The sequence below is a fragment of the Vanrija pseudolonga genome, chromosome 2 (assembly GCF_020906515.1).
Source record: "Vanrija pseudolonga chromosome 2, complete sequence".
NCBI classification, from domain to species: Eukaryota; Fungi; Basidiomycota; class Tremellomycetes; order Trichosporonales; family Trichosporonaceae; genus Vanrija; species Vanrija pseudolonga.
The window spans coordinates 3,341,229-3,359,752 of NC_085850.1; the positions used below are offsets into that span (position 1 = coordinate 3,341,229).

Below are 18,524 nucleotides of genomic sequence, written 5' to 3' on the forward strand. Positions count from 1 at the left end.
CTCTAAATGCAGGGTATGGCCTGACCTGCAGGCCCGTTTGGTTGATATTATGCGCGGTGTAGGAAATCAAGAGGGGGCAGACTATGCCTGGGTAACGGACAGGATGGGGACTGGAAGGGCGGGTCGGGGCTTGTTGTCCGCGTCGTTGGGTGGCGCGTTGACCTCGAGCGTGGGGACGAGGTAGCCGTCTGAAATGTTGGAGAATGTAAACGATGGCTCGTCGGTGTACGTGTGGCTTCTGTCCCAATCGCCAGGGCCATGGTTGCTGTCCACCTCGCCCTCCTTTTCTTCTTCGATGGTCTCTGGTTCGTCTGAGAGGACAGGAAGCTCGGGGATGTTGATCTGGTGGTGCTTCGGGTTGAACACGTGTCGGAGCTCCTCTTCGACCAGCAGCCTGGTTTGCACGGCGATGGCTTCCAGAGCTTCAGGCACGCTCCACACACGGACGGACGGCTCCTCGGCACCATCCTCGAGCTGGTACCCAAAGACCAGCATCGTGACGTGAACAGACCGTCTGGTCTCCTTGACGAGCTTGGGGCTGCGAACTTGGGTGTCGCGCACTGCGATGCGCGTGGGGTCGACTGGCGGGCCTCGGTTCTTGTCGCCCGCCGATAGGAAGCCCAGGTTGGCACTAGTGGCGCCGATGACCTGGGTCGCCGGCCCGAGAAGATGCACGATGGCTCCACCCTTCTCGCCCTTCCCGCCCGGTGCCAGGGAGCGCACTCCCGCATTCGAAGGGAAGCGAAAGTGACGTGGCCCACCGTGGAACGCGTCGAATGTTGGTCGCGAGGCACGGTGAGCAGACAGGGCTGCAAAGGTCGGGCGGCTCGGAGTGGACCCAGCATCGCCACGAATGGAGACGGACGGGAGACGCCGCAGGCCAGTTGGTGAGGCTGATGAGGCATTACTGACCGAACGGCCATGGGTTGGTGAGTTCGGGGCGAGATGGGACGAGGCGTTGCTGACTGAGCGGCCGTGCGTTGGGGAGTTGGGGTTGAGATGAGATGATGCGTTGCTGACTGACCGACCATGGGCAGCGGGCGAGTTGGGGTTTAGGTGGGACGAGGCGGAGCTCACGTTGCGGGCGTGTGCTGGCGACGCTGGTCCAAGCATACAACCAGTTTCTGGAGAAGAAGCCACATCAGGGCTCGTTGGCGACGGAGTGAGACCGCCCATCATTAATCGTGGCGAGGGCCTTGACATGCGTGACGACGGCTTTCGAACTAAGCCAGAGAAGCTGCGCTGCGGGGTGTGTCCGAATGGAGAACGGATGGGTGTGGGGGGCAGGTCGCTGCCCGCTGTGGATGGGCGGGAGGGGGGCTTGTTTTCCTGGATCGCAGTGAGGGCGACCTGCATACGTAGTCGGAGGTCAATGTGGAGTGGGGTAGGGTGGAGGGCAAGGAGCTCGAATAGCGACCACATCATCCAGTCCACAATTCGTGGCGAGCCAGGGACGAGACCGCCCGACTCGAGGAACTTGGCATTGCCGTCTTGGATGGCCTCGCGGAGGTATGTCGAGATGTATGTCCACAGCCCACGTACCCGCGAGATGCAGGTGGGTGCGCGGACGGCGATGACCTTGATGATTTGCAGCGAGATGACGGCCGTGGCGGCAAGGGCGGGAGGCGAGTCGGTCGCGTGCTGCGGTCGAGACGAGCGTCGTTTCGATGCCCGAAGGACGTAGCGCAGAATGCGGACCCACGCATCGCCATACACCTCTGCACGATCGATATCGAGTGGTTGCTCAAGCAGGAGGCAGAGCGGAAGCACCACACCGGCGAGGAAACCCGGACTCGACGGCGACGCCTCGAGCACGGCAATGACATCCGTGTTTGCAAGAAACACTGATGTGCCCAGGAGCTCGACCACAGCCTTGCGCATAGGCACAACAAAGCCCATGTGCTCTTCGGACGCCGATGCCAGCATGTCAATGGCAGGCTCCAGATACGACGTGACAATCAACTGCGTCATGCCGAGGGTTAGCTCGTACTTGTGTTGTCGGATCATGTCGGCAATGGCGAGGAGCACACCGGAGAAATCGACCGTGACGATGAACTGTCTGAATAGCGGTGCAATGTCGCGCAGGAACTCCATCGGGTTGCCAACGGTGAGGTTGGTACTCGCAAACTTGCCCATGATACTCGAAGCTAAGTGGCCAGCCGTCTCGGGCTCCGAGTGGAGCAGGTTGACGACAATGTCGATCAAGCGACGAGTGGCATTGATGCTCAGCCGGCCTCCGTTGCTGGCGTACGCGTCGACAAGCGAGAGATACTCGCGGTTCGCCGAAGTCCAGTCTGGCGCGGCTTCCTCCTCGCCGGGCAGGAGTCGGTGCATGCGCGCGTCGTCGCCGGCCTTGCCCTTGTGAACGAAGCGGCCGATGGCGTCGACAGCATCATACATGAGCTCCTTGCTCGACTGGTCAGTGATATGCGGCAGAATGGCCGTGAACAGTCGCAGGAACTTGATGGCACGAGGTGACGCCGCGTTGACCGAGATGACCGTGGCGATGAGACGGATAATGTTCTCCCGAGGGAAGACGGCCGGGTAAAGCGAGATGTTGGCTGCCTTGCGCGCCTGCCGCTCCGACGCCTCGGAGCCAATGTCCGAGAAGTGCATCTCTCGTCCGTCGCCAATCATTTGCAGCAGCGCAGTGATTTCGGCGTTCTCATTCAGGCCACGAATGCCGGACGCGAGACCTGCAGACGGTTGGTCCTCGTGGGAGAGGGAAGAAACGAGGGCGTAGGCCTTCTCGGGGTTGAAAGGGCTCTCTGCGATGCCAAGACACATTTGGTAGACGAAGACCTCTTGGTGAATGCGGAAGAAACTGCGGCAAGCGTACTCGATTGTATCCCTGATGGAAGGGTTGGCGTGAGCGTAGACGTAGTACACGGCGGCCATGGTGTCCACGAAGCCGATGGAGGCAAACAAGCGTCGGAATCTTGCGGATGCGATTGTCAGAGCCCGCAAGGCCTGGCCCACGACAATCATGTCTGTCGAACCGTGCACGCGCAAGATGGTCGAAATGTTCTTGAGCAGCCTGTCGAGCTCTGTCCTGTCGTTGTAGTTGCTGTTGAGGAACGTAAATAGCCTGACAACGAGTTCGAGCCACGCCCTGGCGAATGGGAGGTGGTGGACGGCACCTTCGACTCTCAGGTTCACCAGCATCTTCTTGACAATGTACACGTCTCGCCTGTTGACTCGCAGGACCTGGAAGAGGACCATGAGCTGGGCGGTTTGGATCTCGACGAGGTTGTCAACCCAAGGCTGGTGGGCTCTGAAGCCAGTCTCGTCGTCGAGGATGGAGGCCGGCAGAATGAGGTGCTCTGCTTTGAACTTGCGGAAGTCTCGGAGTGAAATCTCGCTCACGTGTGGGATGAGACGTGCCACTGTTCCCACCCCGAGCGCCCAGTACTGATGGGACAGGTTGCTGCGGTAAACCTTTTTCAGATAGCCGACGATTGCGTTGAGGCCGGTGTAGGCGAAGCTGGGGGTTGGGTTCGCGATCACGGCGTTGAGGCGTTCAAGCGCGTGTGGTAGATTGTTGTCGAGGTTGTCCATGACGGGTCGGACAAACCGTCCAGAGTCGTCGCGCTCCAACAGGCGAACGATTTCATCCGACAGCACTCGCACTGCCAAGTCGTCGGTATATTGCAGCTGAATCGCCTGCTCGATAACTAGTGTGAGGAGTACTGGGGGGACGATGGCGTGTCGGACCTGGTTCGTCATCGATGTCGATGTTTCCGAGCTGTTTGAAAGCGTACGTGTGAGAGGGTTCGCCGACGGCGTGCCAGGTGGCTGAGGCTCAGTGGGGGCACCACGCTCATCGTTGCGCTCCGTAGGAGGAAGCTTGGTCACTGGAACAAGCTCATTGTCGCTCGCCGCAATGCTGGCGTCTTCTGACCACCCTAGCTCCATGAGTCGCTGTCGGAGCTCGAGGGGGAGTGCTCTGCCGTACTTTTCCAAGGCCACATCCTGCGCGTCTCGCGGCAGCACCCACTGAGGAGAGCCGATTTCGGTAGGGACAAAGTCGAGGACACGGCGGGAGAACTTGAAGATTGGTGCGCGGCCTTCAGTGATGGTGGGCTGCGTTGTGACTTGGAATCGGTACGCATACAGCAGGCCCAGCTTGAGGAGCGCGCGGCTGCGGACAACAGAGCTGGTGCTGCAATCGTCAGTTACCATGCCCCAGACCAGCGGTTTACCTTGATAAATCCGCCATCACCAGCGTCTTCATACGGTCCGGTACCATCTCTGCACATTTGAGGAGCAGGAATGTCGTCACGTCCATGGGATGGAGGGGCTGGGTGTAAGACTCCCAAAGCACCGGCAGCATCCCACTCCACGACTCGACGGGCAAGCTAGCCTGGACGGTGATGAGGAAGGCCGCGGTGGAAGCGCCAAAGTGGAGGTCGATGACAGCCAGTCGTGGTGTAGAGCGGTTCCGTCCCTCGGCAAAGTAGAGCTGTCGAAGGAATGACAGCTGAGCGCGGTCCAGGACAGCTGCGGGCCCTGGGATTTCCTTGTAGGTCTGCTCATACCACTTGGTAGCCAGTCGTGTTGCTGCGGTCCGTTTTACCCAGCGGGAAGCAACGCGAAGGGTGTTGAACAGCTGGGAGACAAGGGATCGATAACTGGCTGGCAATCCTTCGCCTTCATTCTCCTCAAGCTCGAGCATGGTGCCCAGCCTCGTCTCCAAGGTCGTGACAAAGGCCTTGAGAGAATGGATGCCCCTCGTGTCAAGATTCCGCAGTGCGACCAAGAGTTCAACAAGTACCGCATAGCGGCCAAGCTTGACGGGGACGACACCTTGCGTGCCCTCCTTGGTCTTGCCTTTCGCTGTTCGTTGCGTGACAGCCCCAACAAGCACAATCACCACCATCTGGGGGTCGGCCCTGGTCCAGAATGACTCGGCGCCGAGCTGCTCTTGCAGGGTCATGATGACGCGCAGTGGGCCAGAGAGCGACGATGCCTGAGTGGCGGCTGCGAGGCTGAAGAGGGGCTTGTAGAATGCCTGAGGGTGCGTCGTTGACAGCCACTCGAGGAAGGGTTTGATTGCCTCAGACGATGACGAGGTTGTCAGCCTCTCAAACACTGGCGGTACGCAGGCCTTGCCAAAGTCTGCCAGGTCAGACTCCATGAAGCCTCTCACAGCGCTCAGCACCTGGGGCAGGGGATAGGTTGTAACCATCCTGCAAATGATGCCATCCTGAACGCTCTTGTTGGCACCGCGGAGCAGCTTGAGCAGCTCCTGGCGGGGCTGCTGAGCTGAGGACGGCAACCGAGTCGCGGTGCTGGCAAATGGGTCTGAAAACACTGGCGGGGCCTCATACTGGCTACCAGCATGGTGGCGGAGTAGCAGGTCGATGAGGACTGTTGCGTACCCTGACGTGATTGCGCCGTTGTCATCAGGAAGTGCCGAGCTGTCGATGTAGAGATCCTCAGCCATGCGTTTGACAGACTCTACGAGGTGTTCGTCATCCGTGGTGCGGATAAGTGTCGAGAATGACGAAAAGAATTGGGTCGCGGCGATGACGCGGATCCTGAGGACGGCCGGCGGTGTGGCATGGAGAATGGGTGGCGGCGCATACCGCTTCAGCTCCTCGGCATGCCGGTCGAGGAGCCAGGCCGCAAGCTCAGGATTCGCAGCGATGCCTCGACCCGCCGCAAGCCACATGAGCTCTCTTTCAATCCCATCAGCGGCGGTCGTCGTGTCGAGATCACCGACTAGCTCGCTGAGCGAATCCTGCTGGACGTTGATGATCGACCCGGTCGTCAGTTCGTGAATGAAGGTCGTCACGAGTTCCTGCTGCTCCTTGTGTGGTGCCGACGACCGCTCGAGCGTGTGCAGCAGCTCGAGGAGCCCGATCGCGAGCGGTTCGAAATCGTTGGCCGATTGGGGGTGCTGTAGGCTTTCAGGCAAGCTGGGGTCTCGGCGCAGTGCTTTGCTGAGCATGTCAAGTCCGCGTGCCTGTGGTGGTTAGCCCGACTCAAGAACATCCTAACCACTTACCCTCAACTGCTGGTCATCTACCAACATTGCCCTACACAGCCAGAGCCACCGGTCTAGTTCCTCATCCGCACTATCCGCCGCCCAGTTGCGAATCACAGTTCCGAACACCTCAAGCGCCTGGATACGCTCCGAGTCGGACGACGCGGCGTCGGCCAGCAGCGTGATACCTAGTTCGGAGAGGATGGCAGAGTGGTGGGGACATGTCCTGGACCAGAGCTTCTTCGCTCGTGCAGCAGGGATGTGGTTGTGCAGCACGGTGAGGAGCGGCGCGAACGCCGAGAACTCTGCGCGGGTGTGGATCGAGGCAGCGGCCGCTGTGCCGACGGTCGACTGCTGCGCACTGCTGTTGTGCGACAGGAGCCAAGGCTTGGAGGGGTACGTCGACTGCGTCGCTCCCGGCGTTGCGACAGTCGACTGCGGCGCGCTGCTGCTGCTGTGATGGAGCGACCACGGCCGTGACGGGCCAGAGTTTGAGCCGCTGCCGGCAGCAGCAGCGGGCCCAAAGTCGTTTTGGTGGGACTTGGCGCACCGTTGCAGCCTTCTCCGGCTTTCTTCGAGCGCGCACGCATCAAGGCACGTCTTGATATCACGCGCGAAGCGTCGGCGCTCACGCGCAACTTCCTCGCGCTCAGCCTCGGAGAGCTCGGCGATTCCGTTCCACCCGCCCGACGCGCGCCGGCCGTGGTCGTACCCCATCACATGCTCCACGGCGTGGCGGAAGCCGAGGCGCGCCGACGCCTTGGAGATAAAGTTGCGTTTGGGCTCGGGCACCATCGTCGCCTTCTCAGCGATAGGCGTCGGCCCGACCAGGACGTGCTGCCGCACCTGCTGCCAGTGTTTCAGGCCTGGCGAGCCCGGCTCGGGATCCTTGGGCCGCACAGGTTCCGGCAGGTCGGTGTTGATGCTCAGTCGCGAGCCCTTGCGCGGCTTCGGCGTGCCCGGGTCGGCCGGGAACGAGGGGAGCGGGGAGAAGGTGTCGGGCGGTGATTGGGATATTGGCCTCGGCGTCGGCAGCGGCTGGATCGTCTCGGCTGGCGACGGCAGGGGCTGTGCCGAGTGTGATGGGAGGCTGTCGATCGCGCGCGCCGTCTCCTCGAGCCCAAAGATGGTCGCGACGGGGATCTCGGTTCTTCTCCGCGGCTCGGGGGTTGATGAGCTGTCGAGAGTTTCGACGTGCTGTTGGTCGTACGGCGAGGCGTCTGCGGGGTGGGTCAGCATGGCTGCACAAGCAAGCTGGCACAACGCGGTGCATGTGCACCGACGCAAGGGGTAGAACACTGGCTGTGCTAGCTACGGCCCTCGCGTCCCAAGCACAAGCACACAGGCACACAGACGCGAGGGGGTTGGCCCCGGAGTGATCGTCGCGGCCCGAGCTCATCATCACTCACTACTCCGCAAGTCGGCCAACAGGCTTCCGTCAATCAATTGATGCCGCCGGTTCCGCGACGCAGTCGGCGTAGGTGTGAACATGCCGCCGTGGTCGACGATAGTGGACGCTGACGACGGCTCGGACGACGGCGCGGCAGACGGAGTGCTGAGATCCAAAGTTGACTCCCAGTTCTCAATGGTGCTCGCGACGTCTGATTCGGCGGTCGTGTAGGTGGACGTTGCGTAGGGAGGTTCTGGGCCGTCGAGGGCGTCATCGCCCTCGCCTTCGAGGAGGGCGAGGTACGTCGTTGCGGCAGTCATTGTCGCCCACGACCCGGAAGAGAGCGTCGACACGGCGCGCTCTCGTGGTCCGCCGGGCTTGAGTGTGTGCCGCCTTGAGTCTGGTGACGGTGGCGATGACGAGCCGTGCGCTGTTGCGCTTGGGCGAGGGTCGTCCTCTGTGGACAGTACCATGGGCTGGCGGCTGTTTTGTGCAGATGAGTTAAGGCATTCAAGAGCGGATCGCGTCGTGGATCGTGAATGAGCTACTGGCCCCTCGTCGTTTTGAGATCTTGGCACCTGGCGGGCTTGTTTCACCTCCACCGCTTCTACACGTGGCATGACGCGTGGTGGAGACGCTAACAAGCGGGTCCAGGCCTTGGCAACCAAGTGGCACCCAGTAACTCCAGTATCCATACAAGATGCATGGTTTGTACGGTATACAACAGACTTAACCTGTACGATCTATACGCGACTAGATATCCGAGAGAGTTAGAGAGAGGGAGGGAGGGTAGTCCAAGAAGGACAAGGGACGAGACCGGGACGAGACTAGGACATTTGGTGTGCCCCGCCCGCCTCCAGTTCAAGAAGGACAAGGGCGGGCCTGGGATCGTGGCTTTGCCCCACACGCCTTGAGATCAAGAAGGACAAGGGACGTGAACATGACGGTGGCTATGCCCCGCCCGCCTCGAGGCGCGGCTTCTTGGCCTCGGGGGCGGCGGTGCCGGCGACCGGAGGTGGGGCTGCAGCCGTAGCAGCCGAGGGAGGAGCCGGGGTGGGTGTCGGCGCGGTGAGCGGCTGCGGAGGACGAGGCGGGGCCGGGGCAGTTGCCACAGGTGGCGGCGCGGCGGCGCCAGGTCCGTCGTCGAGTTTGCGCTTGAGCCCGTTGGCCTGCGCTGCGGCTGCGGCTTGAACGGGCGCAGCGGCAGTAGCAGGCGTCGGAGCTGGTGCTGCGACTGCAGGAGCGGGTGCCGGCGGTCGAGGTGCGGCCACGCCAGCGGTGGCAGGCGCTACGGCAGGCGCCGGCGGACGAGGGACCGTCGCACCGGCGACTGGCACGGCCGCTGGAGGCCTCGGAGCAGTAGCAGCACCGGGTACACCAGCAGGTGCGGGCGGACGTACGCCAGCGACGCCTGGAGCGGCCACTGGCGGACGTACGCCTGCAACACCGGGAGCGGCCACCGGCGGTCGCACACCAGCAACACCAGGGGCGGCAACGGGCGGACGCACACCAGCAGCGGCTGGGACGCTGCCAGCGGGGCGAACAACGCCTGCAGCGGACACAGCACCGGGGACAGGTGGGCGGACTCCAGCAGCGGCAGCGCCGGGGACAGGTGGGCGGACTCCAGCAGCCGCTGCGCCAGGGACTGGCGGACGAACTCCAGCAACGCCTGGCACGCCAGGTGGGCGGACGGCGCCAGCCACACCGGGCACTGGAGGTCGAGCACCCGCAGCGGCTGGCACACCTGGACGGACGACGCCGGCGACAGACGGCCTGACACCGGCAGCTGCGGGCACGCCGGGCGGGCGGACACCTGGAACAGCTCCAGGTGGTCGTACGCCCGCGGCGGGCACGCCGGGAGGTCGCACACCTGCAGCGGCTGGCGTACCAGGCGGACGGACACCAGCCGCCACACCAGGAGGACGTACACCAGGGGTAGGAACGCCTGGAGGTCGAACGCCAGCGGCGGCGGGCGGTCGGGCAACGCCAGCCACTGCACCAGGCGGCCGCACGGCGCCTGCGACTGGTGGCCGCACCGCGCCGGGAACACCGGGTCGGACAGCACCAGGTGTACCAGGAGCACCGGGACGGACAGCGGCGCCGGGCACGCCAGGCTTCGCGGCGCCTGGGGCACCAGGAACGCCTGGCTTGCCATTGACGCCAACCTTCTTTGGCGGGAGGGGAGGGACAACACCAGTGGCCCAGATTCGCTCGGCGACACGCAGGTCAATGTCGACACCGACGACGCGGATGTATCTCAGCAGGGCCGACGCGTTCGGGCCGACAGTGTTGACGTCGCCGCGGGCGTTGGCGACCTCGGCAATCATGCCGATGACCTTGGTGAGGTTGGCGCCGGGCGGAGCAGGGCCAGGGAGCGGCTTGGTCGGCCCACCAGGAGCGCCTGGCTTTGCTGCTGCCGCCGCTGGTGTTGCCACGCCAGGCTTGGCCACTCCAGCAGCGGCCGGGGCTCCCGCAACAGCAGGCTTGGCGACGCCAGCTGCCGCCGGCGCAGGGGTGCCTGGAGGTCGTGCGACCGTTGCGACCCCTGGGCGGACAGCTCCAGCCAGACCTGGCTTGTTCACGCCAGCTGCGGCGGCAGCCTTGGCCTGTGCCGCCCTCGCTGCCTGAGTCTTGTTCTTGTTCACAACCCAGGCAGAGAGAACGTCCACCGCACCCGCAGCGCCGAGGAGCTGGAGCTTGTCGACAATGTCACCCGTCAGATGGCCAAACGTCTGCTGGTCAAGAACCAGAGTCGTGCCATCGCACACAAACGGCAGCGGGTTGCCAGCAGCGTCCGTCTTGTCGATGATCGACTTTGAGCGCATCACGGGCGTGACCGGTTGGATAACGACAATGATCTTGGCTTTCGGCTGGAGGACACCGCGGTTGGCAGACTGAATCGTCGATGAGCTGGGGGCGGCGGCCTGGGGAACAGGCCTCGCCATGGGGCGGACGGGCATTGCGCGGCCCATCATGTGGCTCATGTGCGACCCGTGGAGCTGCTGGTGCTTGGCAGCATCGGCCATCTGCACCTCTCGCTCGCGCTGCTTGCGGGCTCTCTCCTCAGCCTTGAGTCGCTCCTTCATGCGCTTCTCCTCGGCGTTCTTGGCCTTGCCTTCCGACTTCAGGGCGTCGCGGCGCTGCTTCTCCTCGAAGATAGGGCCCTCTTCCGGGTCCAAAATCCAGACCGAACCCTTGCTCTCGGGGTCATCCTCGGGGATACGGGGCACCTTCAAGAATGCCTTGTTGAGCGAGAGGTTGTGTCTGATCGAGTTCTGCCACCCAGCCTCGGGATTCAAGCGGAACCACTCCCATTCACCAGCGACCCAGTTACACACCTCGCCGAGGGTACCACGACCGCGAGGGAGGTGGACCAGAGCTCGGTGGATGATGGTCGCGAACGTCGCTGTCGGTTTGAGAGGCGACGGGCCGATGAAGGGCAGGCCGTCGAGACCGAGCACCTGCTGGGGTGGAGGACGTGGGCCAGCGCCAGAAGGTGGAATGGGCACACTGCAGAGGATGTGGCCTGGGCGAGCAGGGTTGTCCTTGAGCTCGGAGATGAAGTAAGGCTTTGGCGGGCCTTCGGGGACAGGAGGAGGCACGCCACGCGCTGGGATGGGGGGACGGACCATAGGGTGGCCAGGTGGACGGACGCCGGGGTGAGGCATGCCAGGCCGAACGACGCCGGGGATCGCACCTGGTACACCTGGGACGCCTGGGACGCCAGGTGGCCGCACTTGGCCTGGAAGGGGGCCTGGGATGCCAGGTGGCCGAACAGCTCCAACAACACCTGGTACGCCCGGCACGCCTGGCATTGGTGGACGTACAACTCCTGGCACCGCTCCCGGCACGGCGCCTGGCACGGCACCTGTAGCGACACCTGGAGCAACACCTGGAACTGGCACAGGCGGCACAGCACCAGGGGCGCCCGGCGCTGTGGCAGCGACAGCGGCGGCAGCCATCGCAGCGGCAGTGGCGGGGTTGATAGCTGCGCCAGGAACGGCGGCGACGGGGGCCACTCCAGGGGCTGGGGGCGGGCGAACCGCAGGTACGGCGGTGGCAGCGGTCGGAGGAGCAGGTGTACCTGGCGCTGCCACAGCTGCTGGTGCTGGTGTCGCCGTCGGCGTGACAGCGATGGCAGCCGCTAATGTCGGCGCAGCGGGCGGTTGGGCAGGAACCGCTGCCAGCGTTGGTGGTGGTGCCGTAGCCGCAACAGCAGCAGCCAGCGTGTCGGGAGCAATGACAAGCGGAGCGTCGGGAAGAGCAGTGGCGGCGATGGCCGCAGCGACTAAGGCGGCAGCCTTGTCATCCGCGGCCTTCTTGTCCGCAGCAGCCTTGTCCGCGGCCGCCTTTTCAGCCGCCTTCTGCTTCTTCTTGGACTCTTTCTTGGGCTTCTCTGGCTTGTCTGTCTTGTCTGCCTCGTCCGCCTTGTCAGCCTTGTCAACCTTGGCCTTCGCCTTCTTGGGCTTGTCGGTCTTGGTCTTGTCCTTGGCCTTGTCCTTATCCTTCTCCGTCTTGTCCGCCTTGTCCTTGTCGGTCTTTTCTGTCTTGTCGGCAGTGTCGGTCGGCTCAGCCTTGACCTGCTTAGGCTCGGCTGATGTCTCGGCACCGTCCACAGGCTCAGTCTTGACTTCCTTGTCCTTGGCGGCCGCCTTCGACTTGTCCTTGCCCTCCTTCTTCTTCTTGGTGGGGCTAGTCAAAGTCGTGGCCGCTACAGCGGCGGCTAGGGTCGCCGGTGTGTCGCTGGCCTCCGTGTCCACAGTCTGCGCACGACTTGTAGGCTCCGAGTCGACGTCCATGGCATCCTCGGCCTTGACCTTGACGGCCTTGTCTGCCTTCGCTTTGGCTGGCTTGTCTGCCTTGGCAGGCTTCTCGGGCTTATCTGCCTTGGCAGTCTTGTCCTCCTTGTCAGTCTTGTCCGCCTTCTCTGCCGCATCGGCAGTATCTGGCTTGTCGGCCTTCTTTTTCTTGGTCGACTTGCCAGCCGTCGTCGGCGTCGTCGTCGGCTCCCCGGGCTGCTGCATCGCCAAAGCAGGCGACTTGAAGCCCTTGCCCGCGACCTTGGGCAGTTTTGATAATCCCTTGCCTGCCGTTCGAGGTAGTGGTGCAGGGGGCGGATCTGGTGAGGCGGCCTTCTTGCGCCGCGGCGGCTCGTCCTCATCCTCAACGACGGCCTTGGACTTGGACGGCGGCGCAGGCTTATTCTTCTTCGCCGCCGCCGCTGCTTTCGCTGCTGCCTTTTTGGACCGTGGCGAGGGTTCTGGCTCTGGCTCGGATGATAATGACGATAACTCGGAGTCCTCGTCGACTGGAATTCGCCGTGCGCGTGCCTTGATCTTGATGACAGGCCGGCGGCGAACAGGCTGCTCGTCCTCATCGTCATCATCGTCATCCTCGTCCTCCTCGTCGCTGTCGTCGCTCTCATCGTCACCGTCACTGCCCGACTCCCAGTCGTCGGCCCACTCGTGGTCGGCAAAGTTTCCAGCGCCGTCCAAGAGACCATACCCGTCCGACGCCGCGAACGCGTTGAAGGCCGGTACTCGTGCTGCCATGGTCGCTGCCGACGCCGGCCCTGGTCCTGGCTCGCCATAGAACTCGGCGTAGCCGACCTGCTCGGGAGGGAGGTTGTAAGGGTAGGGGAGGTTGTCGTAGGAATACGACTCTGCTGCCAGAGTCTGCTCGGCGAACGATGGCGACGAGTCTGGCGAGGGAGGGAGGATGAAGGAGAAGATGCGCGTTGCGATCTGGATCATCGACCTGGGGAGAGTCAGCATCACGTCTACAACCTGCCTTCTTACCCCTGGTGAAGCGGGACGATGGTGCCCTTGACGTAGTAGCGGTCGTCGACCCAGGCGCCGTTGCGGCCAAAGATCTCGAGGCAGAACTGGCCCAGCTCTACCCGGTACTCGATCTTGGCGTGGTTTCGGGACACTGATTTTAATGGTCCGAGATCGACGTCGACATGGTCGAGAGAGGATGATGCTTGTGGTGGTGGGGGAGGGGGAGGGGCGGAAGGGGAACCGTTTGCCTCAGCGTCTGGGCTCGGAGAGACGGCGTACATCTGCCCTGCGGGAGCAGCTGCAGCCGACTCGAGCTCGCCGAGGTCGACGCCGTCGAGGTCCAGAGCGTCAAGGTCAGGCTTGATGTCGGCGAGGGCATCGGCTGCGTCGGGTGCGGGTGTGGGCTCTTGTGCTGGCGCGTCGGCGTCAAGGGTCTCCGCGACAACGTCGGGTTTTGTCTCGTCGGCCATCTCGATGTCGCCTGCGGGATCGACATGGGCCGACGAGTCTGCGACATCGCCGAGAGGGGCAGAGGAGTCTGCGACGGCGTCGACAGGGGCCGACAACTCTGCGCCATCTCCCTCCACGCCGCCCTCTGCACCCTCCACTGCCTCGCCGCTCGTGGCTTCAACAACAGCTCCTAGCGCCTCGACGTCGATCTCCTCGAGCGCCGCGTAGTCTGCTGCAGAGATGCCCTCCGCCTCGCCAACAACGCCGGAACTCTCTCGCGCAGCTTCCCGCGCGAGTACCTCGGCGGCGGCAGCGGCCACGTCGTCGGCATTGGCGGAGGGGACGGTGGGCAGGACGAGCAGCGAGGGGTCGCCGAACGGAAAGTCGGGGACGGGCGGGGTTCCGAGCGCGCTGCTCGGCAATAATGGGTCAGGCGCGAAGGGGTTGTTCTCTTCTGCCGGGACGTGCTCGAGCAAGGGCAGCGGCAGAGATGTCTGGTGTATTGGCCGCTCCTGTGATGTCAGTGCCGCGAGCCTCGAAGTTGTCCACTCACAACATTGCGCCCGATGACGACGGTGAGCGTGCGCACATAGTACGAGAAGCCCGTGACGTCGTCGCCAAACTGGAGCTTGTAGTATGCTGGCTTGGGGTCCGTCTTGCTCCTGTCGACGGGGAGCGCGGCGAGGCTCGGCGCCGGGGGGTGCCACGGGCCGACAACAGCAGCAGAGGGGCCGGCATCGTGCCCTGCCGCTGCAGCAGCGGCGCCGCCGACCGCCGGCGAGCCCGACATGCGTGGCGGGGGCTGGGCCGGCTGGGCTGGCGGGGCTATCGTTGCCCTGCCGCTGCCCGATGCGTGGTGCTCGGTGCTTTGGATGTGGAGGAGGCCGAGATAGGGGTGGGGCGCGAGGCCGGGGTCGCGGCCGTGGTCGTCGGTGTGGGCGCGGTCGTGGTGGATAGAGTGCGCGTGAAGTGCAGTGTAGTGCTGTCGAGTCTGTGCGTGCGGCCCGACGTGATGCCGATGCGGTTGTTGTTGTTGTTGATGATGATGATGCTCGAGCAAGGTGGAATGGTGGGGTACCAGTAGAACTCTGCGAGACACACACAAATCCAACTTCAACAACACAACCAGTGGGTGGTGAGTGGCACCCAGCCCAGGCAGGCAAGCAGTTACACCCACCTGGCCGGTTGCTCCCGTTCCACCACGCAACTTCCCTTAACATCTCCCCTCCCTGAAACCATTCTTGCAAAAAAATGCAGCAGCCCAGTCTATGCGCTGAGAAAATTTGATCCCGCTATCCCCCCACGCCCCCCCACAGCCCAGCCTAATCCGATTAGACAACGGCCGTGGCACGTTTTGAAACCCTGACAAAGGAGGTTTGATAGATGATATGCATGCCGCGGGGCAGGTGTACATGGTGTTACATACAACGTGGGGTCGTGACATGTGAGGGGTCTAACAGTCTAGGGCGGCGGGGCGATGTGTGTTGTGTGTGTGTACATGTGTTGTGGTGGCGCCGAGACAACTTATCGTCGTGACGACTTTGCCGCCTTGTCTGTCGCCGCTGCCGCCAGCTCTAGGAAGTCGAGTTGGTCCCATGACTGGTCGTCGTATTCTTGAGAGCTGTGTGGCGTGGTTGTTTTGCGGCGGCGCGCCTTGGTTGGCGACTTCTTGACTGGAGATATAGGAATGGGGCTAGAGCGCTTGCCTGAGCGTCGTTTATCTTGCGACGAGGAAGATCGGGAGGCCTGCGACGCCGACTTGGAGGAGAGGGGGCTAGGTGGCTTGTCGTTCTTGGGTTGCCGGACTCGCTTTCGGGCAATGGGCGTTCGGTCGGGCGACGCGGGTCGCTTCTCGTCGTCGCCAGAGGCCGAAAAGTCGCTCGTACTGTGGGCCGAGCTCGGTACGTAGTAAATGTGCGCGTGGCCGTCCTTCTCCCGTCCAATCTCCTCCCGTATCCTCGTCTCATGGGCGTCGCGGTCCGCCTCCAGTCGGGCTCGCTTCGCATCCGCGTCCGTCTCTAGCTGGCGCAGCACCATCGGCCCAGCGCCTGACGTGGCGCGGAACTTGGCCTGCCCGAACTCTCGGCTTTCAGTCCGGATCAAGTTGGCGACCTTGCGAGCCGCTTTCCACTCGGGGCCTTGGCACGCGTCGCTTGTCCAGCCTCTGTCTTGCATGATGAGCAGGATGGCCGCCTCGGGGACCAGGACGCTGACGAGAAAGTCCGTCACGGTGACTGGATGAACGTGGTCGGGCGTGAGCGACATATGGCCCCAGTTGACGAGCTGCTGGAAGTGCCGGATGATGACCTCCTGTCCGAGATCGCCATAGCTGCTGGGTCAGAATAGAACAAACTCGCTACGCACTATCCCGTGGTGACTTTCTCCGCGAGCTGGGCCTGTTGCGCCGCATCCATCCACTTCGCGAGTCCGAGCGTTGAGATGCCGCGCTCGGCAACCAGGAAGAACTTGGACGAGCTCGGTTTTCTCACGATACGATGCAGGCGGGCGCGTACGAACCCCTCCTCCAGCCGCCGGTCAACGAGGCCAAAATCGATTGTGGACGGAAACCCGGCTTGCAGGCCGAGCGGGATGGTCCGCGTCTCGGCGCGGTGCTGCGAGCAGTACGAGGTGGTTTGCCGCCAGCTGGGCTTCATTCCGGACTCCCTCTGAGCCTCCCGCAGCGCCCTCCCCATTTCCTTCAGCTGAGTAGTGGCGGTTGCCGGCATCGGCTCTTTGCAGTACTGTCGTCAGCAGGCTGGCACCGGTATGCACTCACTGGGCAGGTGTCCGTGGCATGGCGGAACGGCTTGCAGATAGCCTCCTCCTCCTCGTCGTTGACTGGTGACGGGCTCGATGCTCGTGACGTTGGCGCAAGGCTCGCGGCGTCAGAGTCCGCCGCCTCGAGCGCGGCAGTGACCTTCTCCAGGCGGCTGTGCACGCCCGGCGAGTCGACATTCGTGAGGAGGGACTCGAAGAACGCGTTGCCCTTGTGCGTGACCTTGTCCATCTCCTTGTGTCCGCGCAGCAGCCGCTCGCTCTCCTCGAGCTCCTTGCGCTCCTTCTCGGCGTTCTCGCGCGCCTGCTGGTCGATCGTCTCCTGGAGTTCCGGCGCGAGCTTGTTCTTCATCTCGTCGAAGAAGGCGTTGGCGTTGCGGTCGCGTTCTCTCTGCGGCGACAAGGCCGTAGGCTCGCCCTTCCTCTTGAATTTCATGTCGCGTAACACTGCCGATCTTCTCTCCTTCTCCGACAACTCGCTCGGTTGGTTGCCCGTGCCGGAAGGCGCGGTGTTGACTCTCCTCATGCCGAGGACAGGTGGGTGGGGGCGGGGCGTGCGGTTCTCCTCGTCGGAGTGGGGCTCTGGCGTTGTCGCTTTGCGAGCAGTGGTCCTGGACGGCTGGCCGTAGCAGGAAGATGGCGGTACGGCCCTCGTCGTCGCCTGCTTCGCCGTCCCACTCTTCATATCGCGTGCCGCCGGCCGAGACCCACCCCAACTCCGATCCAATCCCCCGGAAAACGAGCTCACGGGCGCCATCTTCTTCGTGGGCTTGGTAGGCGTCGCGCCGAAGCTGTCATCCCATCCCTCGAACGAGGAGTTGCCGTGCATGTCGTCGTCGTAGGCGGGGCTGGGAGCGGGCTTGTACTTGCTCGGCGCGGGCTTGCTCGTTGCTGGCTTGCTCTTTGCTGGCTTGCTCGCTGCGCTTGCGGCATCCCGCGACTGCTCCTCGGCGCGCTTGAACTGGTCGGCAGTGACAATGTTGCCTCTCACCCCGCGGTCGCCTCTGATCACCTTGATAGTGCGCCGCGTGTCGTCGCCAGCGGGCCGCTTGCCCCCTCTCGGCGGGGACGAGGACGGCGCGTGGACGCCTATCGCCTCCATCGTCGGGGTGGGTGCGCGTGTACGTGGTAATGTATTGTTGTATTGTCGAAACGTAGTAGAAAGTCGGTACAACGGGTTGTTGTTGCGGTTGACGAAGATGGCTAATGTGGGGGGAAGATGTGGGGGTGGAGGTCGGCCAGTGGTTTGGGGCGTTGTTGTTGTCGCTGTGTGCCATGTTTCGTTCTCATCAACAGCAACAACGCCCAGCGCGCAGCAACAAGACGGCAGGATGGAGATGAGGCGTGACACGACACGACACGCTGCGCCCCTCGCCCGCACACACACCGATCCGACACGGGCTTCACCACGCCTCGCCTCGGCGCCGCCGGCACTCCTCCTCACCGCGTCGTGACCGGTACGCCCTCGCCCCATGTGTGCCACTTACGCCGTGTGTGCTCCGCAGGGCGGGGCGCTGCACCGCCGCTAGCACTGGCGTGGGCGCGCCGCAGATGGTTCATGGATGGCGTGCCGGTATGGCCAGAGACTCGACGTTGACAGCAACGCTATCTCCATTTCTCGTTGTCTTCTCTCAACACCCACCACCCACCATTTCACCATCCACCACTCGTCAACCTCTACAGCCGACACAGCTTCATCTGCACTTCGGCATGCTCTGCAACCTGGTGGGGATGCAGGAAGCGTTCGTGCATGCGCCGACACCACCCGCTCACTCCACGACGGCTATACCCACTTACCGACCGACCCACCAACCACCCAGACCACCACACCACTCGGCAGTCCGCCCACCCGTCCCACCCATCATCATCACGACACTCTCCCACCTCGCACTACCACCACCACTAGTGCCACCTCAACACCCCACCACCCCATGCATGCACTACGCACACCCCTCTGCGCCCTTCGACGCCCAACACACACACCTACACACCACTCCCTCGCCCTCGGCACAGTGGCACAAGGCACCTGCGCCACCACCACACAATCACCGGCGACCATATGCACACACACGCACAGACACACAACGCCCTTGATCATCATCACCATGATCTACAGCATCACACCTCACCACAACCCACC

General features: G+C 63.3%; 1 protein-coding gene across 1 annotated transcript; it reads right to left on the bottom strand.

Moving 5' to 3' along the window:
* Positions 1–81: 81 nt before the first annotated feature.
* On the bottom strand, positions 82–17,486 carry fhl1 (Fork head transcription factor 1; the record flags this gene model as incomplete). The annotated part of the gene is made up of 12 exons (XM_062769575.1): positions 82–4,162; positions 4,203–5,968; positions 6,011–7,209; positions 9,454–10,948; positions 11,077–11,169; positions 11,207–13,136; positions 13,178–14,121; positions 14,163–14,425; positions 15,496–15,938; positions 15,974–16,350; positions 16,386–16,808; positions 17,133–17,486. 12 exons carry the CDS (start codon positions 17,484–17,486, stop codon positions 82–84), a joined length of 13,368 nt encoding a protein of 4,455 aa, XP_062625559.1.
* Positions 17,487–18,524: the final 1,038 nt, after the last annotated feature.